The sequence below is a fragment of the Mustela putorius genome, unplaced genomic scaffold (assembly GCF_011764305.1).
Source record: "Mustela putorius furo isolate JIRA1106 unplaced genomic scaffold, ASM1176430v1.1 tig00003962_pilon_pilon_pilon, whole genome shotgun sequence".
Classification (NCBI taxonomy): domain Eukaryota; kingdom Metazoa; phylum Chordata; class Mammalia; order Carnivora; family Mustelidae; genus Mustela; species Mustela putorius.
The window spans coordinates 22,167,262-22,193,532 of NW_025422106.1; the positions used below are offsets into that span (position 1 = coordinate 22,167,262).

At 36.2% G+C, this 26,271-nt stretch overlaps 1 protein-coding gene across 3 annotated transcripts in view; it reads left to right on the top strand.

The window, feature by feature from the left end:
* The first annotated feature begins 2,086 nt into the window (after positions 1 to 2,086).
* Positions 2,087 to 26,271, top strand: part of NSRP1 (nuclear speckle splicing regulatory protein 1) — a 59,326-nt gene continuing 35,141 nt past the window's right edge. The window contains exons 1-3 of one of the 3 annotated variants that reach the window (XM_045070010.1): positions 2,126 to 2,167; positions 2,598 to 2,627; positions 3,329 to 3,422. In XM_045070010.1, coding sequence (XP_044925945.1) covers positions 2,148 to 2,167; positions 2,598 to 2,627; positions 3,329 to 3,422 — 144 coding nt within the window. In that variant the 5' untranslated portion in view covers positions 2,126 to 2,147. Of the gene's footprint in view, positions 2,168 to 2,597; positions 2,628 to 3,328; positions 3,423 to 26,271 lie in introns of all 3 variants that reach the window. The other 2 variants (XM_045070011.1, XM_045070012.1) reach the window with 2 other exon arrangements.

Consider the following 26,271-nt stretch of genomic DNA (forward strand, 5'->3'; position numbering starts at 1 on the left):
TTTCAAGGTACATGGAGCAAAAACGGATTAGGACTACAATTCCAAAGAGACAGAAGTAGATTACTGGTTACCTAGGGTCAAAGGGTATAGGGTAAAATGACTGACTGATAGATACATGCTTTCTTTCTTGGGCATTAAAAGTATTCTAAAATTGATTGTGGTGATGGTAGCATAACTCCCTGAATGTATTACAAACCATATCCCAAAAAAGCTGTTTGAGAAAGAATGCCTGGGGGGGTTACGTGGGGGGCCCAGTCAGTTAAGCATCTGACTCTTGATATTGGCTCAGGTCATGATCTCAGGCTGTAACTGAAACCATAATGGGCTTCACTTCACTGGGTTGTGTAGCCTACTTAAGAGTCTCTCGCTTTCCCTCCACCAGACCCTACCCAATGAAAAAAAAAAAGAAAAAAAAGAATGGCTATACTATGAAGAAATCCCACCTACACATAAATGGTAAATATGTGGCTAAACATAATATTTTTTTTAAGATTTTTTATTTATTTATTTGACAGAGAGAGAGATCACAGGTAGGCAGAGAGGCTGGCAGAGAGAGCGAGAGAGAGAGAGAGAGAGAGAAGCAGGCTCCCTGCTGAGCAGAGAGCCCGATGTGGGACTCGATCCCAGGACCCTGAGATCATGACCCGAGCCGAAGGCAGCGGCTTAACCCACTGAGCCACCCAGGTGCCCCAACATACTATTTTTTTATTTTAAAAATGTTTTTGAAAGATAATTGCTTAAAGCTAAAATAATTTATATGTTTATAACACAGGTAGCAATAAAATGTGTGCAAACAGTAACACAAAGTATAAGAGGAAAATACTTTTGTAAGGTTTTTTAAATTATACATAGAGAAGTATAGTCATCATTGAAGACAGACTGAGATAAATTAAAGATGTATATGAGAAACTCCAAAGCAACACCTAAAAAATTAAGTATGGCCAATAAGCCAACAAAGAGGTTGCATCATAAAAATCTTAAGCTAAATCATAAAAATTCCTTGATTAATCCAAAAGATGGCAAAAAAAAAGCAGGGAGGCTTAGAGAACAAAGAACAGATGGGGAAATAGAAAAACTGCAACCATACTCCTATCGCTTTAAGGAAAATGTTCTGAACACCCTAATAAAAGAAATCATCCTATTAGACAAAAAAAGCAAGACCCAAATATATACTATCAACATGAGATCCACTTTGAATATAAAGACACAAATTGATTAAAATAAGTTAAAAGTAAAAGAATGGAAAAAGATGTACTATGCTAACAAAGCTGACTGTATAAATATCAGATAAAGTACGTTGAGAGAAATAAGAGAGTCATTTCTTAACGATATAGAGATCAATGCAAGAAGACCTAACAATCCTAAATGTTTATATACCTAATAACAGAACTTCAAAACACAAGAGAATTAAAAGGAGAAATAGATCTACAATTATAGTTAGAGTTTTTAACATCCTTCTGTCAGTAATTGAAAAGATACCTTTGGCTGCTGTAAGACTAGTTTGGAATGGGCCAAGTGCTAGTGAATGAACAGACGGAGTGTGACTGGATTTAAAAATGTACATAGATCCTATATGGTTTTGATTTCTATATCCAGCATTACCACCAATCATTTCGTCCAATGAGCATATGCCCAGTATTCACGTATAGGTTTTTATCTTCTGCCAAGTTACCCTGAGCCAGGTATACTCACACTAAATACCTCGGCGGGGGGAAAAAAAATCGATAGCCTTAGGGCAGTGTTTTTTTCAAACTTGATTATCACAGTTCCCTGGAGGGTTCGTTAAAATTCAGATTGCTGGGCCCCATCCCGGATGGGGATGCATCTGATGCAGTAGGTCTGGGAAAGGGCCAGAGAATTCACATTTTTAACGAATTCCCGGGTGACGCTCCACAGTTCGGGAGCTACTAGCCTAGAATTGTCATTCCTTTCCTCGCATTAATTTGAGACAGCCAGTTGGTTTCCAAACAAAGACGAAGACCGTAGGACTGGGTCCCCTACGGTGCGGAAGCAACTCGAAAGCCGAACTTTCAGCCGCTCCAAGTAGTCCAGACCTCCCAAATCCGCGCGAGAGTTTACGTGACGACGTCGGCGTCTGCGTCTCCGTGACGTCGGCGTCGGCCACGTTCAGCGGAGACGGGAGCAAGATGGCGATTCCGGGCAGGCAGTGAGTGATCCGGGAGTTAGGGTCAGGCTGGGAATGGAAAATCACGGCGATTTTGTCTGGCCGAGGAGAAAAAGTGCGCTGGAAGTGAAGGGGCTTGTGCCGTCAGTGATAGAGACGGGGAGAAGCGAGAGATCCTGAGGAACATATTCCCCTCCCCCACACATTTTCCAGGATGGAAGCCCGAAGTTTGAGGGAGAAACTTGTGAGGAAATAAAGGAAGTTAGGCTGAGGGGCAGAGAGCGAGACTTTTCTATTTTCCAAAAGCTCGGTCTGAGGCCCCTCAGTCTTGCTTCCTACCCCGCGCTTGAGTTTCTCCCTGGTTGGATGCTTTCATGGGCAATGAGAAGAGAGACCATTCCTGGCTTCCTTAGAGGGCCTTGTTCTCCTTGGCTGCTCAAGTCCTGATTCCCGCCCTCCCTTCTTGTTTTAGGAATGTTGTGCAGAGAAGCCTCAGAAAAGGGTAGGCATATAGGGAATTGGGGTATACATTGCCGCAAGAGAGACAAATATTGTGTGTTCTTGGAAGTTTTACCTTTGATGTATAATCCTTACTTCCCGTGATCTCGGCATTTTAAAGCCAAAACGTGAGAAGCTAAATGGGTTGGATCTGATGGCATGGTTCTCTGAGATGCTCATGAGTTCGATAGAGTGTAATGGGCATCTGTCCATGGCTACTTGGGTTTCTCAGTTAATCTTTTAAAAATTTCTCGTGGGTGACATTATCCAATAACTTATTTAAAACTATGTAAGTATCCAGTAGGGAAAAACAAAACAAGACTAGATACTTTGTTTGATAACGTGGATAATTTAGAGTGTTTTCTAATTTTTAGTGGGCATAAACTGAGCTTTCCACTAACGTGTTCTTTCTGAAACATTACTGTTACTTCACCGTCTAAAACATTTCTGAAGTCATCAATTAATTCTCTTTGATTAATATGGTATTTGAATTTGGTCTTTACCTGCAAATAATTGCTTAAAAGCAATACTTAGAAAATCTTAATGGACATTAGAATTTTGAGAAAAGCAGACAAAATCTTATGTGTTCATAAGCTATTTGACATGTTTTGACTTGGTAGCTTCATCTGGAAGAGGTAGTGGATGTATTATTTTTTAACATTTAAGTATAATGGTGTAATTTCTATTTCAAAAAAAAAAATGCAGGTATGGGCTTATTTTGCCAAAGAAAGCACAGCAGTTGCACCCTGTTTTGCAAAAACCATCAGTGTTTGGAAATGATTCTGATGATGATGAGGAGGTAAGGGAACATATGTTTTTCTATTGCATTGTTAGAAATATAATTTTTTAAATTGAACTTGTGAATTTGATGTCTTTTTTCTTGCCTTAGGTATTTACAGAATAATCAAATAATTTACAGAATTCTCAAAGGGAATATTTAAAGAAAGACTTCTCACTGATTTTTTTTTTCTTCATGAGTGGTACATGGATAATCTAAGATTTTTTTAAAGTGGTGAATTTCAGTTATTTCTAAGCAGTCATACAAAATTGTTTTAGACAGCTAATACTGATGTGACAAATTGTTAGTGTAAAGATCCCTGGAAATGAGCTATTAAGATGTCACCAATTGCCTAGAAATTTTTATTTGCGAAGTAGTTTCTTCTAAGACTACTTTTGTGGTTATTAATTGTCTGCTAAATGTAATTGCTCAGGTATAATTATGGTAGTTCTTGAAAGTACCACTGGTAGTACCACAATAATATCTGAGTATTTTTTATTGTAGCAGCCAGAACAGTGTTTTCCTGTGAAATCCACAGCTTATACAGAAACAACCCCATGTATATGCTTATCTAATACTTGAGTCATTTTCTGTATTTCTAAAGACTTTTCAGTCCGTTAATCTTGTTCTTCCTTTGTTCTGGTAGAAAGATAGCTTCTCTTTCAGTTTTTATTATTTTATAAGGCATAGGTAGGTAATTGAATGTATTTGATACTTCTTTGTTTATTGCTTTCCTTCTGTTGAAGAAACTGGCTCCAGATGCAGTCTACTTCCCTACATTATGCCCTAAACAACGATCACATTATGATTTTGATTTGCATTTCCCCGATGGCCAGTGATACTGGCCATTTATTTATCATGTTTGGAGAAATGTCTGTTCATATCATTTACCTATTTTAAAATTGGAGTATTTGTGCTTTTACGAGTTGTAAAATTTCTTTATATATTCTAGATATAAGTCCCTTATTAGATACAGTTTATTAATATTTTGTCCTGTTCTGTGGGTTGTCTTTCCACTTTCTTGGTAGTATCCTTTAAAGCACAAAAGTTCAGTTTTGAGAAAGTCCAATTTAGTTTTTTTAATAGGTTTCTACGCTTTGGTGTCTTACCTAAGAAATCACTCTTTAATCCTGTGTCACAAAGATTTATGCCTGTATTGTAGTTCTACTTCTTAAATTTAGGTCTGTGATCCATTTTGAGTTAATTTTTGTATAGGGTGTGAGGTAGGGGTTCTACTTTATTATTTGCATAAGGTATCCAGTTGTCCCAGCATCATTTGTGGAAGACTGTTCTCCATTGAATTGACTGTACCCTTGTCATTGTTTAAAAAAAACAATGTTTTTGTTTTTTTAAGTCATCAGTCATGGACATGCCTATTCTGTAGTTTCATATCCTGGCATATCATGTAATACAAAGCAAAATATTTGAGAAGGATGGGTGTACACAAGCGGTCTAGAAAGTTTTTACGCACATTGTTGCTCTTCCTTTTGCATTGCGAAATGAGGCTGGTGGGCAGTGGGTATACTAGAACCAGAAAAGCTAGGGCTAGGCCAGTTTGCTCTTCTTTTCTCCGTCTATCCCTCCTTCCCTTCTTTCTTCCCTTCTTTTTCCTAGGGGGATTTCTTGCAGATAATTGGGTACATAAGTAATAAAAGACTTAAGAAACCAAAAAGAGGATGGTGAAGCATCCCAGAGATCAGCAGCAGTAAGAGCAAGTAATGATAAAGGGAAGGATACAGGTAGGATATAGGTCCTGGAAGCCAAGGGCTAGGGTTACCTGGGAACTAGAGTCTTCCAGAAGGAGCTGAAGCCACTATGGAGATTAATGTCTTAGGTAGAGAAAAAGGCAGAGAGGAATACTTGGTTTTTCTCCCACCTTCCAGTATATCATCTTTGTTTTCCATTGGTAGAGCTCAGCCAGAAGCCAACTGACAAGAAAGTTGCAGCTTTGTTCTTAGTGAACAAATATAAAAGTTTTTCATTTTAACATCTTTTTTTTTTTTTTAAAGATTTTGTTTATTTATTTGACAGAGATCACAAGTAGGCAGAGAAGCAGGCAGAGAGAGAGGAGGGGAAGCAGGCCCTCTCGAGCAGAGAGCCCGATACGGTGCTTGAACCCAGGACCCTGGAATCATGACCTGAGCTGAAAGCTGAGGCTTTAACCCACTGAGCCACCCAGGCTCCCCCTCATAACATCTTATCAATAAACAGATGAGTCTGATGAATTCCAGCATTGAGAAGTAAATTTCTTAGTTAAGTATATTTAAATATTTGATATCTGAATACCAGAATTCTTATCTAAAATTTAACAATTTAAACAACAATAAAGTTAAAGTGCTTTGGAAAATATAGAGAAAGATATTTTATGGTTTTCTTCCAAAAGAGGGCATTATATACCTGGAGAAGAGCTGCTGCAAAGCAAATCCCTTGTTATTTACAGCAATTCAGAAGCATTTAAGAATCCAAATTTAAGATCAGACTTTCCTTCCAGAGGTCCAGCAGATGGGGCCCTAGCAAATGACTTCAATTTTAATATGTGCTTATATTCAGAGTTAGTTTAAACGTGGGAAAGTGGTATTTAAGTGGTTCCTCTTTTGAAAATTATCAGAACTAATTAGGAATAATTAGTTTGTTCAGAGGCAGAGGAGATGGGAGTTTTTACTGTGTATGAGTAAGAGATTAATATTGTTTCCAGATGGTATTGTCTGATCATAAGTGTTTGAGTGGTTCTGCTGTGATAGTAATGTGTTTATTCCATTTTTTTCAAGTGTATCCTCTTCCAGTGTCATGGCCACCATCTTCCTCACTTAGATTATTTTAATAGCTTTGTAACTAGTTTCCTTATCACCTGTCTCCTTAAATTAATTTGAAATAGTATGGACAGATTGATCCTTTTAAAGCACAGTTCCATTCACTTGTAACTATCTTGCTTTTGAGCCTAATTATATTTAAAATCTAAACTGCTAGTCCTCACATTGAAATCCTTCACTAGCTTTGGCTTCAAAATGCTTATTAGCATTTGTTCCCTAACTGTGCTTCTCTGTGCAGAGTGTAGTTTTTTTGCAACTCTGCTTTTCATCACACTAGAAGTCTTTCTGTCCTTTAAAACCCATTGCAAAAGTGCTTCCTTCATTTTCCCCAGTGGAAGCAATCTTTTTTTTTTTTTTTTTTTAATGATTTTATTTACTTATTTGACAGAGAGAGAGAGGGAACACAAGCAGGGGGAGTGAGAGAGGGAGAAGCAGGCGCCTCGCTGAGTAGGCACCCCAATGCGGGGCTCGATCCCAGAACCCTGGGATCATGGCCTGAGCTGAAGGCAGACGCTTAATGACTTGAGCCACCCAGGTGCCCCACCAGTGGAAGCAATCTTACCCATTTTCTCTTTCTCTCCTTTTCTTAGCATTTAGCTTTTTATACCTTGTGATGTAAGTTCTTTGCATACAAGTCTTGTCACTCTACTAGTGTATGAGCTCCATAAGTTAGGATCTGGATATCTATGCTGATACAAGTACTACAAGTAAAATTATTTACTTGGATATTTTAGTTGTCTGTATTGTAAAGAGCCAGGCAGTAGGTGTTTGGGCTTTGCCAGGCCAACAATTGAACTTTGCTCTTGTGTGAAAGCAGCCATTAGACAATATGTAAATGAATGATCATGAATAATTAACATATTCTAATAAAACTTCATTTACAAAAGGAGAGGTGGCTGGATTTGGCTATAACTTGCTGACCCTTGGTCTACACAGTTCTCAGAAGCACTTGTGATAACCAGTAGTATTTCGCAAATGTTACAGGATGGTCAGTGACTAAAATAGGTGTTGCCTGACAGGTTAAACAAGAAACTTCCTTTTAGTTTTTTCTTACTACTAAATACTTGCTCATTTTGCAGAGCACAGTGACTTTTCCTTTTAATCTTGGCAATTGAAATAATTATTTCTAGACAGTGTTCTTGTAGGATCCTGTTTTGCACAGTAATTCATAATGCCATGAAGAAGTATGATCAGTACAACCTGAAAGTTGTTGCAGTTTGTGTCTTTATCCAAAAGCAACAATTTTCAGGTTGGATGAAGATACAGAACTTTTTGATCTCTTCACAGAAGTATTAAGTTAAAAGAGGTATTAAGTTAAGCTAGATAGCAAATGTTTATTAACTTAGTTTTTCATAAATGTATCAAAAATGTCAAAAAGTAGTGAATGATAACAATAACTTGTACTTGAGTCTCTCAGAAGCCATGGTATAGTCCTTTCATAGGTTAAGCATTCATTTTCATAAGATGTAAAGCATTTATAAAAAGCACTAATACTTCAGAAAAATGAGGAAAACACATTTATAGACATATACAGAAGAAAGAGAAATATCTGATACACACTAAAGATATTTCATCATAGTATAAGTAAGAAATGTAAATTGGGACAACAGTAAGCTGCTGTTTTTTTCTGTATTAGCAAATACTTTTAGAAAATGTAATGGGGTGCCTGGGTGGCTCAGTCATCCCTTTGGCTCAGGTCATGATCTCAGGGTCCAGGGATCCATTCAGCATTGGGCTGTCTGCTCCGTGGGGAGCCTGCTTCCCCCCCTCTCTCTGCCTACTTGTTCTCTCTCTCTCTCTCTGTCAAATAAATAAGTAGAACCTTAAAAAAAGAAAGAAAGAAAGAAAACTGTAATGGGTGGGGTGCCTGGGTGGCTCAGTCCGTTAAGCGTCTGCCTTTGGCTCAGGTCATGATCCCAGGGTCCTGGGATCGAGCCGCGTATTGGGCTCCCTGACCAGTATGCAGGGAGCATATATCCTGCCAATAAGCAGGAAAGCCTGCTTCTCCCTCTCCTTCTGCCTGCTGCTCTACTTGTGCTCTCTCTGTATCTCTCTGTTAAATAAATAAAAATCTATTAAAAAATGGTAATGGCAAGGTTTTGGTGAAGTGGGTGCTCACACTTGTGTTAGTATAAATTGATGCCCCTTTTTGGAAAGCAGTTTTACAAATTAGTGTCAACTTTAAAAGTCAAGTTAACCCTTTAAAAAAAAAAAAAGAATAAATGAAACCTGTTATTTTTTGGATGACAGCATGTGGTTATTTTACTTTTGAAAAAAATTATACATATTATTATTGTAATTTTGAAGAATAGAAGGAAGTGAATGTTTAAAAAAGATATCCATAATTGTATATTCTTGAAGTTAGAAACATTTAAAAGCTTGCATTTTGTATCAAAGACAAACTGCCTGTATTTTCCCTTCTAAAATTCTCTCTTGAAGAAATTATCAGAAATTTGTGTTATGATTTATGGGTATTCAAAAATCTTTGTTTATGATAGCAAAAACTTAGAACTGGTCTACCCTTCCATAGGAAAAGTATGATTAAGTTTGGTGCTATATATATAGATAAAATCAAAGGAAAAAAGAAAGTAAAGCATTTCAGAATTTTTTCTTAAATTTTATTAAATTTTTTATTAACATATAATGTATTATTTGTTTCAGGCGTACAGGTCTATGATTCAGCAATCTTACACAATTCAAAGCACTTACCATAGCACATACCCTCTCCAGTGTCCATCACCCAGCCACCACATCCCTCCGACCCTCCTCCACTCCAGCAACCCTCAGTTTGTTTCCCTCTGGTTTTATCCCTTTTCATTTTTTCCTCTCTTCCCCCATGATCTTCTGCCTTGTTTCCCAAATTCCACGTATCAGTGAGATCATATGGTAATTATCTTTCTCTGATTGACTTATTTGGGTTAGTATAATACACTCTAGTTCTATCCATGTCTTTGCAAATGGCAAGAGTTCCCTTTTTGATGGCTGCATAATAATCCATTGTATGTGTATATGTCTGTGTATGTGTGTATACCACATCTCTTATTTTTTTTTATTTTTTTTTTTTGGTAAAGATTTTATTTATTTGACAGATCACAAGTAGGCAGAAAGGAAGGGAAGCAGGCTTCCTACTGAGCAGAGAGCCTGATGTGGGGCTCAGTCCCAGGAGCCTGAGATCATGACCTGAGCCAAAGGCAGAGGCTTAACCCACTGAGCCACCCAGGCGCCCCTACCACATCTTCTTTATCCATTCATCTGTTGCTGGACATCTAGACTCTAGATGTCCATAGTTTAGGTATTGTGGACATTACTGTTATAAACATTGGGGTGCGTGTACCCCTTTGTATCACTACATTTGTATCTTTAGGGTAAAGACCCAGTAGTGCAATTGCTGGGTCATAGGGTAGCTCTATTTTCAACTTCTTGAGGAACCTCCATACTGTTTTCCAGAGTGACTGCAGCAGCTTGCATTCCCACCAAAAGGGTAGGAGGGTTCCCCTTTCTCCACATCCTCACCAACATCTTTTGTTTCCTGACTTGTTAATTTTAGCCATTCTGACTGGTTTGAGGTGGTATCTCACTGTGTTTTGATTTATATTTCCCTTGATGCCAAGTGATGTTGAGCACTTTTTCATGTGTCTGTTGGCCATTTGTATGTCTTCTTGGGAGAAAATGTCTGTTCATGTCTTCTGCCCATTTCTTGATTGGATTATTTGTTCTTTGGGTGTTGAGTGTGACAAGTTCTTTATAGATTTTGGATACTAGCCCTTTATCTGATATGTTATTTGCAAATATCTTCTCCCATTCTGTTAGTTGCCTTTTGGTTTTGTAAGCATTTCAGGATATTAATGTTAGTTGTCTTTGTGTAGTGTACCGATGAGTGGTGATTTTTTATATTTTTATGTAATTTCCAAATTTTCCACAATAGTTTTATAATTGAAAAAATATTTTTTAAGAAAAATTAATGGTGAATTTGATAAGCATTTTCCTTAAGATACTTAGATTTTAAATCATGGTAAAATATAAAAGGAAATAACGCATTTTATCCGATAGAAGACATAATGACAGTACTGGAACTACTTAAAAGCATGAAGTAAGGTGAAATAAGCAGAATACAAAACTGAACATGTAGGGTCGTAGAAAGCTATATGTGTATGTATAAACAGAAAAATAAATGAGGGGCACCTGGGTGGCTTAGTTGGTGCTTGGGATCAAGCCGTGCATCATTGGGCTCCCTGCTCAGCAGGGAGTCTGCTTCACCCTCTTCTCTCCCCCCCTGCTCATGCTCTGTCTCTCTCTCAAATAAATAATAAAATTTTTTTAAAAAGAAAAAAAATGAAACCCGTTATTTTTTTGGATGATAGTGTGTGGTATTTATTTATTTACTTACTTACTTATTTTTAAAGGATTTTTAAATTTATTTGACAGAGGAAGATCAGGGAACACAAGCAGGGGGAATGGGAGAGGGAGGAGCAGGTTTCCCGCAGAGCAGGAAGCACAATGTGGGGCTTGATCCTGGGACTCCAGGATCATGACCTGAGTGAGCCAAAGGCAGACGCCCAACGACTGAACCACCTAGGCACCCCATGTGGCTTTTTTAAAAAATTATATATATTATTGTAATTTTGAAGAATAGAAGGAAATGAGTGCTTTAAAAAAAGGGTAACCATAATTGTATATTCTTGAAGTTAGAAACATTAGTAGCTGGGTTACATGATATACTTTCAGTGTTTTCACTGTTTTTTAATCTTTCTCCACTTTAATTCCAGTCTTTTAAAAGCATTTTCTAGTGAAGTAGTCTTCATAGGTCTGTTTTTCCTAATGAAGAAACTAATCCTATTTTAGTTGAAAGCCGGTTTGGTTTGCTAATGGTAAGGAAAAGTTAAAATATTAATCCATCTCAACATAGTAGTACACCTGAACCAGTAAAGTTTCAGTTGTGGTTTTTCATCAGTTATAATCATACAATTTTCTGTTTTTCTAGATATAGTCTGATACAGCTAAAAGGACAGTTTCATATAAATATAACAGCATATATTATGTATAGAACTGGCAGAAAATTTATATTATTTTAATGATCACTAAGAATTTTTTTTACACTTTTCTCATACTATTAAGATGAATTCCTGATAAATTCATGATAGTGAATATATTTAGCAGCAGTATAGGCAATGAGGGATTTAAAGTAGTTGTACAATTTTGCTAAAAATGCATCCCTAGACTTGCTATACACGAATGAAACAGAAGCATAAGAAAATGGAAGAAGACGGAGTACCTGGGTGGCTCAGTTGGTTAAGCATCTGCCTTTGGCTTAAGTCATGATCCCAGGGTCCTGTGATCAAGCCCCCTCTTCTTCCCTGCAGAGCAGGGAGCCTACTTCTCCCTCTCCTTCCCACTTGTGCTCTCTCTTGCTTCTCTATAGCTATCTCTGTCTCTCTCTCAAATAAATAGGATCTTGTAAAAAAAAAAATGCAAGAGGAGAGAAGACAGTACTAAATAATAGAATTCTGCTAACATTGGGGAGATGACAAGAAAATTCTGTACATACTTAGTTTTTAAGTAAGCTCTACCCCTAGTATGGGCTTAGATCAAGAGTCACATGCTCTACTGACTGAGCCAGCCAGGTGCCCTGAGAATTTTCTATTCTTATTTCATCTTCCAATAGCATGAGAACATTAAAGAAGTAGTTGAGAGAACCCAGATAATGGATGAGATGAAGTAGGAATTTTTTATCTTTTTTAGGAAGGAAATGATGGTGTTAATCATGAGTCCTTGTAGTTGTGTAAAATTAATTTATGAATACTATGTTTAAATCTACGCATTTTTAGCCAAATTTACTTACGTTGGCACATGGGTGATTTTTAAAAAGTCTTTGATCTGAAATATAATTCATAAGCATTATTTTATTTTCCAACTTCAGAGTTTTTTGTTTTATAATTTCTGTCTCTTTATTGGTATTCTCTCTTTGGTGAGACATTGTTCTCAGATTTTAGTTCTTTAGATGTAGTTTCCTTTAATTCTTTGAACACATTCTGTGTGTAGGTCATACTTGTTTCTTTGCATGGCTCTTAATTTTTGGTTGGGAACTGAAGTTTAAAATACTGTAATGTGGCATCTCTGGAAACCAGAGTCTTTCGTCTTTCCAGGGTTTTTTTGCTGTTTTTGTTTTTTATGTAGTGATTTTTCTGAAGTAATTCTTGAAGTCTATGTATTTTTTTGTTATGTATGGCCACTAGAGTTGTTGCTTGGTTAGCTTATTGGTTAGCTAATGATTTGAAAGAGATTTCTTTAAATACTTGTAACTTATAAGTCTCCAGTCTGCCAAGGGGGCTCTGTATGCATATTGGGTATATCTACAGTACACCACTAGGCATTTTACAACTTTGCCTTAGCCTTTACTTTTTGCTTCTGCAGAGCCTTAGGGTCAGTTGTGAGAGCTTAGGACTGTTTCAGGTCTTTCCTGATCTGGTACAGATGTCTTGTATGCATGTGGACTTCATGATCCCATGGATATGGGAAGCTTTCAAAGCTTCTTGAATATCTTATTTCTCAACTTTTCTTTTTAAGCTTTTTGATTAGCCTGTTGTTTTCCCCTTTAAAACTGTTATGCACTGCCGCAGGCAGCCCTGATGTGCAGCAGTTGTCTATGATTGTTTTTGACAGACACCCCCAGGGAAAAGTCTCTTTTACTTTGGCACTCTGTCAAGTCAAATAAAGGCAGCCCTGTGAGTGGTGTGTCTTAAGGGAACCACCAGACACATCCAGTAATTCTCTGGGATAGGAGTTTTGAAGGATCTCTAACCCCATTCTGCCTTCTCTAGTGGCTGCTAGATTGCTGGATTCTGCCATGATTGTGGGTTGTTGTTTTTAGGCTATCATGGCACTAGGGAGGGGATGATGGAAATCTGGAAAGTTAAAAATGTCACAGAGTTCTTACTGAGATTCAGCTGTTCTTGAATAAATGCTCCCTAGACTTAAAGCTTTAAGCCATTAGTTAATTTCCAGAGTTCTAAAAAAAAAACTGATTCTGACAATTTTTTGCCAGTATGAAAAAGAAGTTTTATTGGTCCATGCTTTGCCATTTTGAGTGACTTCCCAGGTTATCTTTTAAGTGTCTCCAGTGCATTTTTGCACACTCCAGATAGAGTCATCTTACTGGTTTTATAAACACTATTGACTTCCCATTGCTCCTAGGATGGAGACTAGAATTCTTATTTTTGACCTACAAAGTCATCCATTGTCTTACTATTCTTTTCATTCTCTTTTCCACTACCCTGTCCTATTTGGTTCTTTAAAATTGCCTTAGGTTGGGGCGCCTGGGTTGCTCAGCCAATTGAACATTTTCAGCTCAGGTCATGATCTCAGAGTCTTGGGATCGACCTGCCTTTACCCCTTCCCCCAGCTCATGCTCTTTCTCTTTCTCTCTCTCAAATAAATAAATAAATAAATAAATGCCTTAGGTCATGCAAGTGCATTTTAGTATCACTTTCAGGTACATATTGAAAAAATTAGGAATTTTGATTGGACTTGCATTGGTTTTATAGGTCAGCTTAGAAGAGAATTGATAGTCTGGTATTTTAGTCTTCATTTATGAAGATGGCATATGTCTTTATTTGTTCAGGTATTTTATATGTCCTTGAGTACAGTCTGAAAATTTCTTAGTTGAGGTCACACACATCTTTGATTTATCTAGGTACTTTTATAGCCCTTGTTGCTGTTGTGTAAGGGAATTTTTTGTGAGTTATGATTACTAGTACCTGTGACAGCTTCTGGTTTTTTGGTTGATTTAATTCTAGTTCCTTTATAGATCTCATAGCTTGATGATTTCTTTTGAGTTTGTCTCTTTTTAGTTCTTTTCATTGATATGTCTTACTCTTCTGTGATTATGTGTGTCCCTGTTACTGCATTCTATGAAAACTACAGTATAGTGCTAAATAGAAAACAATGATAGAAACATTCTTGTTATACATCTGACTTTAATGGGAGTTGCTTATAAAGTTTTATAATTAAATGTGTGTGTGAGCTGTAAGGTTTTGGTACTAAGAATTATTATAAATAAGTATTAAATTTTAATCTTTTTAACATCCATCAGCATAAATTTATTTTTTGTTTAGTTTTTTGAAGGTAAGCCATTGCCATCCCTTTATTTCTATAATATTTGATTTGTTTTTAAATCTGATTTGGTGCACTCAGTAGTCTCTTTACCAGTGCTTTCCACTGTTGTTGTCGAGTAGTTTTTTAGCAAGTGCTCATAAGGACATTGTTTCTTAAGTTCTTAATTTTAAGGAATAATTGCTTATTGCTTTTATTACCTAAATATCTATTTGAGTAGGTGTACTACTTCTAGAATAACAATTTATTTCAAAACCTTATAGATATTAGTCATTGAGAGGAGAAGTACAATACTGTATTTTAAGACTTACCTTTTTATTGGCTTGGACAACTAGTGGATATTTTCTTTTTATTCTTTTAAGTTTAGTGTGTTTTGGTGCAAATTATTTTGAATAATTTTTTTCTTGGAATGAATTGTTGCTTTTTATCTAAATATCTAATTTTTTTCTTCATTGCACAGAAATTTGCTGTCACCATATCTATACTTTTTCTGATCCATTTAGTAGACTCTTTTGGAGGATCATCTTTCATATCGTTGTGCATTTATTCTTTATTTCACTCAACAAATACTTAGTGATTCCTGTTCTGTGCCAGTGAACAAAACATATCCATGGCCCGCATGGAGCTTAAATTCTTGTGGGAGGAAGAAGGTAATAGTTAATCTAACAGATAAGTAAATTACATGTTAATTTATAAGGTGACAAGAACCAAGAAAAAGTAAAGCCAGGTAGGATAAGAGAGTTAAACAGATATTTGGGGAAAACTCAATTTTTGTCTTTTTTCTCTGAATTAACCGTTATTATCTTAAACCTTTGTTGAGTTATGTCTTTCCTGGTTTTTGCTGTTTCTAGTTTATTTATTATCTCTAATAATTGTTTCAGTTCTCAATAACTTTTTTTAGCTCTGCAGTCTCCCTTTCCATCCCTTTTATTGTTTTATTATCTGACTGTTAACTCATTTGATTGATCAATTGATTTTTTTATTTTATTTTATTTTTTTCAGTGTTCCAAGATTCATTGTTTATGCACCAGGCCCAGTAACTCATTCAATTTAATTTGATGGTCTTATTTTGAAGAAATTTGACAGGAAAGAGAGAGAAGAGATAGAGATGATAACTTTAAGGAATAATAGTGGAGTTGGTGGAATCTTCTTTTTTGTTGTTTTCTTAGGGTAGTGATGATTTATGCATGTTTAAGCTGGAAGGGAAGAAGCTAAAGGAAAAGAAGAGTTTATATAGCTAAGATGTCAAAGGGTAAATTGGTCTGTATCACACAGAGTACCTAGATAATAATAAGAATTTTGAAATTAGAAGAGCTGTCTGATTCCAGAGTCTATGCTTCTAAACATTATAATGTACTCCCTCTGAGAGGTAGGTTGTTTATAATGGGATTTTCAAAGGAAGAGAGAATGGATTTCAGAAGCAACAGAAAAAGGGTCAGTTGGGAGACTGGCCAGAGATAAGACAGACTTCAAAGACTCTATCCTGTTTACTAGTTGGGAAAGGAACACAAATAGAAGTTATGTTGAGACATGGTTTTTACCATATGAAATTACACAGCTCTGTCTTGCGGTGACTTAGGAATATATTGAGTAGATGGGGCTATTAATTGTCAACAAAGTTGGTATCCAGTTGTCGAGAATTTTTTTTTTAGAGTTTTTATTTATTTATTTGACAGAGATCACAAGTATGCAGAGAGGCAGGCAGAGAGAGAGGAGGAAGCAGGCTCCCTGCTGAGCAGAGACACTACCCCCACCCCATGCAGGGCTGGATCCTAGGACCCTGGGATCATGACCAGAGCCAAAGGCAGAGGCTTTAACCCACTGAGCCACCCAGGCACCCCTAGAATATTTTTTTTTGAAGATTCTATTCCAAGGGTTTTCAGTGGAGGAGTCACTACTTGCAGAGGGGCATTAGGAAGTTTTTGGAGTGACTTTTGCTCATTGAAGTTTTTGAGAGTATTACTGACACCAGTTTTTGGGCCAGAGAATGTAGATACTCTGTATCTCATGACCCCATCCATATAGGTAAGATCCCTCTGAACCTTTATATAGATGAAAAACTAAAATTTTATTAGGCTAGACTGAAGTTCTTTTTGCACATAAACACAAAATATGTTTTGTACATTTTATTTTTATTAAATAGATTTTAATAAAATAAAAATTTAAATACTTTTAGAAAGTATTATTTTTGCATGGCAAAATGTATGCTAAAATTTCCTCTAATTTGACAGCCTTGTAGATGGAGGGAAGATTGTATCTTATTTTGTTTAGAATTTTACTGGGGATGGAGGGTGGGGAGAACTTTTACAAAGGGTTAACCGTTTAAGAAAATCCAGTCACTGTCACCAGTGTCACTTGGCGGTATTTGTGCCATTAGTTCTGTAGTCAGCATTTGTTTTTGTTTTTGTTTTTGTTTTTGTTTTTTTTTTAAGATTTTATTTATTTATCAGAGAGAGAGTGGGAGAGAGCGAGCACAGGCAGACAGAATGGCAGGCAGAGGCAGAGGGAGAAGCAGGCTCCCTGCCGAGCAAGGAGCCTGATGTGGGACTCGATCCCAGGACGCTGGGATCATGACCCGAGCCGAAGGCAGCTGCTTAACCAACTGAGCCACCCAGGCGTCCCTGTAGTCAGCATTTGTATATGTAACATTAATAGTGATTACAGTGAGTCTGCATGGTAGAATGACACTTTGATCCTGTCTTCTGATGTGCTTATGCATTTACATATATAAAAAATTTATATTCCATTATAAGTTACTTTCCTTTATTCTTTATAGCTCTTTATGGGTGTATATATGTGTGTATCCAAAATTTCATGAAAAAGAATGAATGTGTATATAATTTTTAAAAATTGTGTGTAGAAAGTTTATTTTCTGTGTATTTCATTTCAATATAGATAAAAGGGCCCTATAAAAGAAGGGTATTGAGTGTAATAGAACTGAGAACTGCCGCTCTGTGCCTTTCCCAGTGATGTAAAATGGCTCATTTATTGTATTTTAAATTCCCGTAAATATGTGGGTCTGTTTCTCTAGACTGTTCTATTCCATTGATTCCTTTCTCTAATCCTGTTCCAGTGCAGTTTTATTTCAGTTACTTTAGCATTATAATGGGGTTTGATATAAAGTAGAACAAAGAATGAGAAAAAATAGTATTTATTGAGTACTTGCTGTTAGCCATTGCCCTAAGTGTTGTATATTAATTAGTTCATGTAATCATCACAGTAACACTAAATATTACCATGTTTTGTTAAACCTAAGATGCTTTGTTATTGATGCTTTCTTGATGGTATCAGAAAGTGTCAGTGAAAGGTTTTCATTTGGCACATCATTATTGACTCCTGGGTGATAATTGTTATTTTTAAGACGTCACCAATCTCTGAGACATTAAAATATGAAAAAATATGTTGTAGAATCATTGAAGTAGGATGTTGTCATCTTCGTTTTACAGTTGAGGAAGTAAATGGGTAGAGAGTTTAACCTTCCTAAGATCACATAGTTAATTGACTTCATAGCTCATATGCTTGGTTGGGATCTTTTAAATTTATTGTTGTATTTTTCTCAGTGTTTATTTCTGATATATTGCAAAAGTTATGTGTGCTCTAGGTTCATGGTAAATACCCTTTTTCAAATAGGAGAAGTTGCCCTCTATTGTAGGTGTATAATTTCTAAATATTCTTGCCTGCCTACTGGGTCCATCTCTACGGAGTTCTCCTAACAGATAATCCTGTGTGTGAGAGAATACACTTTGCCCTTGATACTATGCTTATCCATGAGACTTGTATAACCAGTGGAATGTGAGTGAAACTGATAAGCTATATTAGAGCAGAAGCTTTCAGAGCCATCTCGTGATTTAGCTGTTGCTTTTCCGCTCTGCTGTATGAACAGATTGTTGCAGATAGAGACTACCTTCAACCTGGAATGAAGACAGTATGGGCCTACAAGCCATCTGTAATGGACACATAGCATGAGCAAGAAATAAATCTTTATGCTATAAACCATGAGATTTTGATGTTGTTTGTTAACACAGGATAAATTAGTAGAAGTTGACCAATCTAGAATGCTAAAAATTTTTATTAGGCATTTGGATTGAATTTTACCACATTTTCTCAACATCTATTACTATGGTGAATTACATTGATAGATTTTTCTAAAGTGAAACCATGCTTTACTAGAATAAACATCTTGGTCTTGATGTATTTATTCTTTTATATGTGCAGCTGGGTTTTGTTTGCTATTTTTTTGTTGTGGCAAAATATACATAACATAAAATTTCTCATTTAACCTTTTATAGGTGTGGCATTAGGTACTTTCACATTGTGCAATCATCACCACTCTCCAGCACTTTTTAAGTTGTAATATTGAGTTTCCTAGGGATCCCCACGATCCTTTCATGAGGTCTGCAAAGTCAGACTGTTTTCATAATAACAAGACTTTATTTGTTTTTACTGTTGTCTTTCTCACAAGTGTACAGTGGGGTTTTCCAGAGGCTGCATTACAGATGAATTGCAACAAATTGAACACAGCAAATTTGAGCGATCTTCTGTTAAAGAGATGCACCAAAATATAAAACATGCTACTCCTCTAAATGTATTTGTAAAGTACATTTATTTTAATAAGAGTGTTGTTAGCATGAATGAATTTATAGTTGTTTTTCAGTGACTTAATAATAAAATTTTGTGGGCACCTGGGTGGCTCAGTGGGTTAAAGCCTCTGCCTTCAGCTCGGGTCATGATCTCTCAGGGTCCTGGGATCAAGCCCCGCATCGGGCTCTCTGCTCAGTGGGGAGCCTGCCCCCCCCCACCTGCCTCTCTGCCTACTTGTGGTCTCTCCCTGTCAAATAAATAAAATCTTTTAAACAATTTTAAAAATTAATAAAATTTTGTTTTAATATCTAATATGGTAAATATTGATAGGATGACCCATAGAAGCAAAAGTCTTCTGGGTCCTCAGTAATTTTTAAAAATATTTTAAAAGGTCCTGAGACCAAACTATTTACGAATCTCTGCCTCAGTTAACAGAAAATATGTTCCTTTAAACTGCAAAGTGATATATTGCATTTTGCCCTTAACTATTCAGATTTCTACTTTTCAGCTAATGTTGGCCATTTATATTTTCTGAAATAATCACTCGTTTTTTTCCCCTAGGATTCAAATCATATTTGTAGAGAATTTCTATATTAGTTAAAATGTTTTCTAAAAATCTCTTCTGAATTTGTAATTCTGTCTCATTTTTATTCCTGAGTTTGTTTTCTCTCCTTTTTCTTGGTCAGGCCTGACAAAAGTTTGCCTAAATCACTTACTACATTTTGAAGAATCAGCTTTTTGATTACTGGTCATCTACTCTTTTAGTTTTCTATTATATTACTTTTTTCTTTGTTATTACCTTGTAATCTTTTTTTTTTTTTTTAAAGATTTTATTTCTGAGTGACCTCTACACCCAGCATGGGGCTTGAACTTAAAACCCTGAGATCAAGAGTTAACACTCTCTGCTGACTGAGCCAGCCACGGGTCCCCTTGTAACCTTTCTTTATTCTTAATTTGTTTTCTTTTAAATTCTTCGACTGAGAAGTCTTTTTTCTTTCCTAAGAAACTTGTTAATGGCTATAAATGTTTCCACAGTTCTGCGTTGCATGTCACAAGCTTTGTTTTTTTAGTGACCTCATTTTTTTCTTTTTTAAGATTTTATTTATTTAATTTGACAGACAGAGGTCACAATTAGGCAGAGGCGCAGGCAGAGAGAAAGGAAGGGAAGCAGGCTCCCCTCTCAGCAGAGAGCGGGATGTGGGGCTCGATCCCAGCACCGTGGGATCATGACCTGAGCCGAAGGCAGTGGCTTTAACCTGCTGAGCCACCCAGGCGCCCTGACCTCACTTTTTCTAAAAAAGTAGTTCATAACTTTTGTTTTGAATCTCTTTTTTTAATGCAAGAATCATTTAAAATTTATTGGTTTCTTTGATATTGTTTACTTCATGCTACTTGTACTTGCGTAAGTATATTCTCAAGTAATTCTTTTGGAGTATATTTCTGGGTAATAATTGAATCCTTGCAGACCTGCATATGTCTTTATTTTGCCTTCACACTTGAAAGATAGTTTGGGGGATGCCTAGGTGGCTCAGTCGGTTAAGCCACTGCCTCTGACTCAGGTCATAATACCAGGGTCCTGAGATCAAGTCCCGCTTCTCTCTCTGCCTCTGCCTGCCACTCTGCCTGCTTGTGGGCGCTCTCTATTTTTCCTCTGATAAATAAATAAATAAAATCTTTTTTTTTTTTAAAGATAGTTTGGTTACATATAGAAACTTTAAAGTATCATACTTTGTTTTATTTTTATATCCACTCTTTGCAAATAGTAGTGTGTGGTATCTGTCTAATTCTTTGTGAGTAATCCACTTTCTCAACTTCCTTTCTCATATGTTTTAGGATTTTTCTCTTTATTTATCCTTGGTATTCTAAAATTTTACCAGGCTTACTCAAGTTTCTGTGTTCACCCTTTCCAACTAAGGGCAGAAATGAAATCTCTGTTATTTGCCTTTTCCAAAAAAGGCAGTATATAGAGATCTACCCGTATTGCTGCTTTTAATGCAGAAACTGCAGTTAATCTGTCTTCTGTCTTTTCCTATTTTCTCTCCCTTACCTCAGAATTTGTAGCACCCTGGGAACTGTTCCCACCTTTTCTAGCATTCAGTCTCTGTGGGCAGTTTGGTTTCTTGCCTTATATCTTCCTCAGGTTTCCAGGACATTAAAAGTACACCTTCTTGTTTTCTGGCATAATTGTGGATTTCCTGTCATTTTGAGGGTTTGGATTAGCAGGAGAAGAAGCAGGAGAAGGAGGCTGCAGCATGTATTAATTTGCCACCTTAAACAGAAGCTTGCATTGTTTTCCTAGCTTAAGATCTTGGGCAGATTGTTTAATCTCTCAGTTTCAGTTCCACATTAAAAACAACAACAACAACAAACTTTCTATTTTATAATATGATCCAAAAGTTTATTTTAAGGATTAGAGAGAGCATACCTCAAATACCTAGTACAGTGTGGGGCGTAGAGTAGCTGGGTAATAAATAGTACCTGTATTGCTATGATATTAAATGCCTACTACAGTGCATGGCATAGAATGGAAGTGTAATGAATGGTGCCCAGATTGCTACAATGAAACTGGCATCTTCTGTGTGTGCAGTAAAACTAAATCATCATTAATCATTGGTCATCTGAAATTTTCTTGTGCTATCTCCATGTTAGGTTGTGTTTGACAGTCATAATTTTGGTAGCCTGCTTTTTTAATAGAATCTTGATCTTCATGTTGGGTTGTGGCCATTAGGGAAGAGCCATCGTATTAGAAAAAAATTCCATTAAGAAGGAAGTAATAACCATAGTTATATTTTTGAATTATGTTTGATTGTTCGCAATCTTATTGTACCTTTTTTACTCATTTTTTAATAGTTTCTAATTAGAAGATAATAAAGGCTTTACTTCCAAATATGCTGTTAAATAACAAAATTAGCTTTTTATTTTTCTAAAACCATACCCATCTTCCTCATCTATTGGCAGGCTTTGCTGTCGCCTATTCCAACTTTACCATAAAAAAATCATTTAAAATTTGTTTTCCTTTATTTTCATGTTGTGTTTCAGTGTGTATAGTGAGACAAAAAGTAATAATCCTCCATCTCATTCTTGAATTTATCAAAAGCTGAAAATAAAATAGATCAGATCACTTTCTGGAACAAAATTACTTTATTAGTTTAGTAATAATTTGAGGTTACTTTAAAGATAAGAAGTAGCTTTGGGGAGAAGATTCATTTCCTGCCTTTGGGCTTTATCTGCAAGAACTACATCTTCAGTGTCAAGAGATTGTGTATTTATAACTGAACTCTAATAAAGTCTGTACTGGGGATGCTGCACACCTGACTTGGTCATTGTGATTATATATTAGGTGCCAAACTGTTGCTTGTCTTTAAAAAAAAATTGCCAAGTGTATTTCATTAAAATCGGCCTGTGTGGGGGCAACAAGACCTTGACTTACTTTATTTATTTGACAGAGACACAGCGAGGGAGGGAACACAAGCAGGGGGAGTGGGAGAGGGAGAAGCAGGCTTCCTGCTGAGCAGGATCCTGGGATCATGACCCTGGCTGAAGGCAGATGCTAAACGACTGAGCCACCCAGGTGCCCCACAACCTTGAGTTGATTATAAGTGTGCTAGTTATTACCAACATAGTTAATGTCCCTTTGGAAAATAAGTTTGTGTTTCTAGTGGAATAAATTGTAGTTTTTCCTTTTATTAGTGAGTCAAGCAATAATAGGAAGAGGTCATTAATTATAGTAAATATGTTTTCACTAAATCTTATAAAATGTTTTCTTCAACTTTTTGATGCAGCATAGGATATTAAAAACCATGTTCTGGGTTTGTTTTCCTTAACTCTGTATCTTGCACAGTGTTAAAGAACTATACCTTTTTTTATGAGCAGTCTAAAATTACACTCCTTTAAGCACTCCTTTTATGCTTCTCCCACTTCTTGCTGTCTTTTCATCATAGACAAATTGTCATACAAAAACAAGATTATTTCAGAACTGCATCTTTCATATTTTTATGTCTGTGTGTGTTTGTCTTTCTGGAACTGAGACATCTCTTTAGCAATGGAAAGAACTGTTACTTACTGAGTAAACTTTTTAAACATGCAGGGAATTTAGTCATAGTCCTCATTTTGGGGTACAATTACATTATCAGCCTGATAAGGCTCTTTTCCTGTTGATTAGTTTTCCTCTTCATCCCTAATCCCCTCTTCCATTCCCCTTCAAACATACCCTGATTTGATAGGTATGCTTGAGGATGTGTCCTTTTATATTGTGTTGTTTTGAGTATGTTTTATATATGTAAATACCATTGTATTACAGATCTTTTATATATGTGTGTGTATATATATATATCAACTTTATCTGATCCTATTCCCTTAAGAAATAAACATTTAAATTACCCTGTGTTCCTCCTACCACAACAATACTGTAAAGAAAAAGACATTCTCATACCTGTCCCACAAAAGAGTTTCTTTGGGGAATATATCCAGGAGTGAGATTTCTGAACTGGGGAGTATATAAATGAATTTTTCACTAAGGAAGAAGATTAGGATTAGAGAGAGCATGGCAAATTGGTTTCTGGAATACATATACCAGTTTACATTCAATTTCATTTTGTTGGTGGTCACTATTTATCCATTTACTCATCAACACCTTATAGTTTTTCCAATTCTTAGTTGTTTATTTTGTACTTCATTGATTTTTATGAAGCTGAGTTATCTCTTCATGTGTTTGTTAGGCATTCCTTATTCTTCAAGTTTCTCATTCATGTCCACTGACCACTTCTCTGTATTTCCTGTCTCTATTTTTTAATGATTTGTAAGAGTCCCTTATATATTTTAGATATTAATCCCTTGTTGTTTTAGACGTAAGTCTGTTACACTTTTTGTGTCCTTATGGTGAAGACTGCTAATAATTCACCAAAGTCTATTCTTAGCTTTACAGACAGTTTAAGCTGGACACATAGCTGCTCAATTAGGGATTATATTTTTTAACTTTATCATTAGCTAAATTGAGGCCATGTGACTAATTTTGTCAATCAGATATGGGCAAAAGTGTTATGTGCATTTCTACTTCAATAGCTCAAAAGAAATTATGTGGTCTTTTTTTCCTTGTTATAGATTGGAAGATGGATAGGTTTGTTATTTTAGGCCATGACCTAACTTTCTCCATACCCTAGCAAATAGCAGAGCAGCAAGCCAGAAAGAGCTTAGGTTTCTGAATGACCATGTGTACTAAACAGTGGTCTTGCCAAACTGAATTGCCTCATGAAACAGTTATTAAAGAGATATATAAACTCAAGTCCAGTATTAGAGTGCTAACTTGTTATTAAGCTTAGAGTTGACTATAATGTGTCCTTTATGGAGCATAAATTCGCTCTTAAATATAGTCAAATCAATTTCCCCTATATAGTTTCTGCTTTAGAAGTCTTGTCTAAGTAGATATTTGCTGCTCTGAAGCTGTTCTCCAAGATGTTCTCCTCTCTACTATTGGCTTTGTAATACCTTTTATATATAGGTCATGTTGAGTTCACCTTTATACATGTGAGGTAGGGATCCAACATTATTTTTCTTTAGATTGGCACAGGTGTTTGCCAGTACCATCTGTAAATAATGCATGCTTTTCCTTCTGATTTATTGGCCACTTTTATCATGTCAAGTTACCATATATTCATAAATCTGCTAAGCTCTCTTGTTTATTATTTTTGCTATGGCAGTTAGACAGTTTTTTATTATGTCTTAGTAGTAAATCATACTATCTAGTAGGGTGAGTCCCTTTATACGTCTCTTTAAATTTGATTGAATTATTTTTAGACATTTATTATATAGACGTTTTAGAATAAGTTTGTGAAATTTCTTGAAAACTAGAACAAAACCTTCCTGATTTATACTGGAACTGTCTTGGGTTTATAGACTAATCTTTAAGGAACTACCGGTAAATGTGGTATAGTTCTTCATGTAGACATTTTTCTGAGGTGATTTTTCACCCATCAATGTCCTCTACCCTATCTTCAAGTTAATTCCTAGATAGTCCATATAACTATTTTGAGTGGTACTTTATTTTCCATATGACTATTCTGGTACAGAGCAACGTTATTGATTTTTTTAAGTTGATTTCTTGTATTTGGAAGTCTTTCTAAACTCATTTATGATGATAATTTGTCTACACCATCTGCTTCGTCTCTTCTAATCCTTATTCCTTGGTTTTTTTCCCCCTTCCCCCCGTTTTATTATATTAGCCATATCCTCCAGTAATATGTTGAACAAAGCCTCAATGGGCATCTTTTCTTATCTATATCTTAAATGGAATGATCCTGAAGTTTTCCATTAAGTTTGATGTATATTAGCTTTTAGTATGTAGACTTTATCAAGTTCAGGAATTTTTCCTTCTGTTCATAGTTTACTGGCAATTTTTTAATAAATCGTTAAAACTATCAGATGCCTGGGGCGCCTGGGTGGCTCAGTGGTTTGGGCTGCTGCCTTCGGCTCAGGTCATGATCTCAGGGTCCTGGGATCGAGCCCTGCATCGGGCTCTCTCGCTCTCTCTCTCTCTCTGCCTGCCTCTCTGCCTACTTGTGATCTCTGTCTGTCAAATAAATAAATAAAATCTTTAAAAAAAAAAAACAAAACTATCGGATGCCTTTTCCCTGAATCTATTGAAATACTCATTTTCTCCTGTAGTCCATAATGTGATTACATTGATAGATTTTCAAATATTAAACCATTTTTGAATTTCTTTTTTTTGTCAAAGATTTTTAAAATTTATTTGACACAGAGAGAGAGAGAGAGAGAGACAGTGAGAGAGGGAACACAAGCAGAGAGAATGGGAGAGAGAGAAGCAGGCTTCCTGCCAAGCGGGGAGCCTGATGCGGGGCTCGATCCCAGGACCCTAGAATCATGACCTGAGCCCAAGGCGCCACCCAGGTGCCCCCATTCTTGAATTTTTTGTGTTAATTGTTTTTGAACAGTATGTGTTATTTTTAATATACTAACAGATTCAATTCACTAATTCATCATTTAGGATTTTCAGACATCTAATGTTCATAAATGAAATGGGCTTTAGTTATTAACTGAAAATGTGCCTGCAGATTTTAATTTATGGGGGTGACACTGACATGGAGAGAATGCATTGAAAGATTATTACTGTTCACAAGAGAAGGGAGCATGCTACTCCACTCAAGGACATGGGAAGTACCAGATGTAGTCAGGAAGCAAAAGCAAGAGCAAGGGGTAAGGCAAGGAAGGGGGAAACACTAGAATTGGCTAGTTTGAATAATGTTGGCAGGCTCTGGACTTAAAGAGAGATAGCCAAGATAGCAAAAATTGGAGGTGCTCTCCAATTGCTAATATCTGACCTTTAGTGCTTAGGGCAGAGGAATAATGCCTCCTGA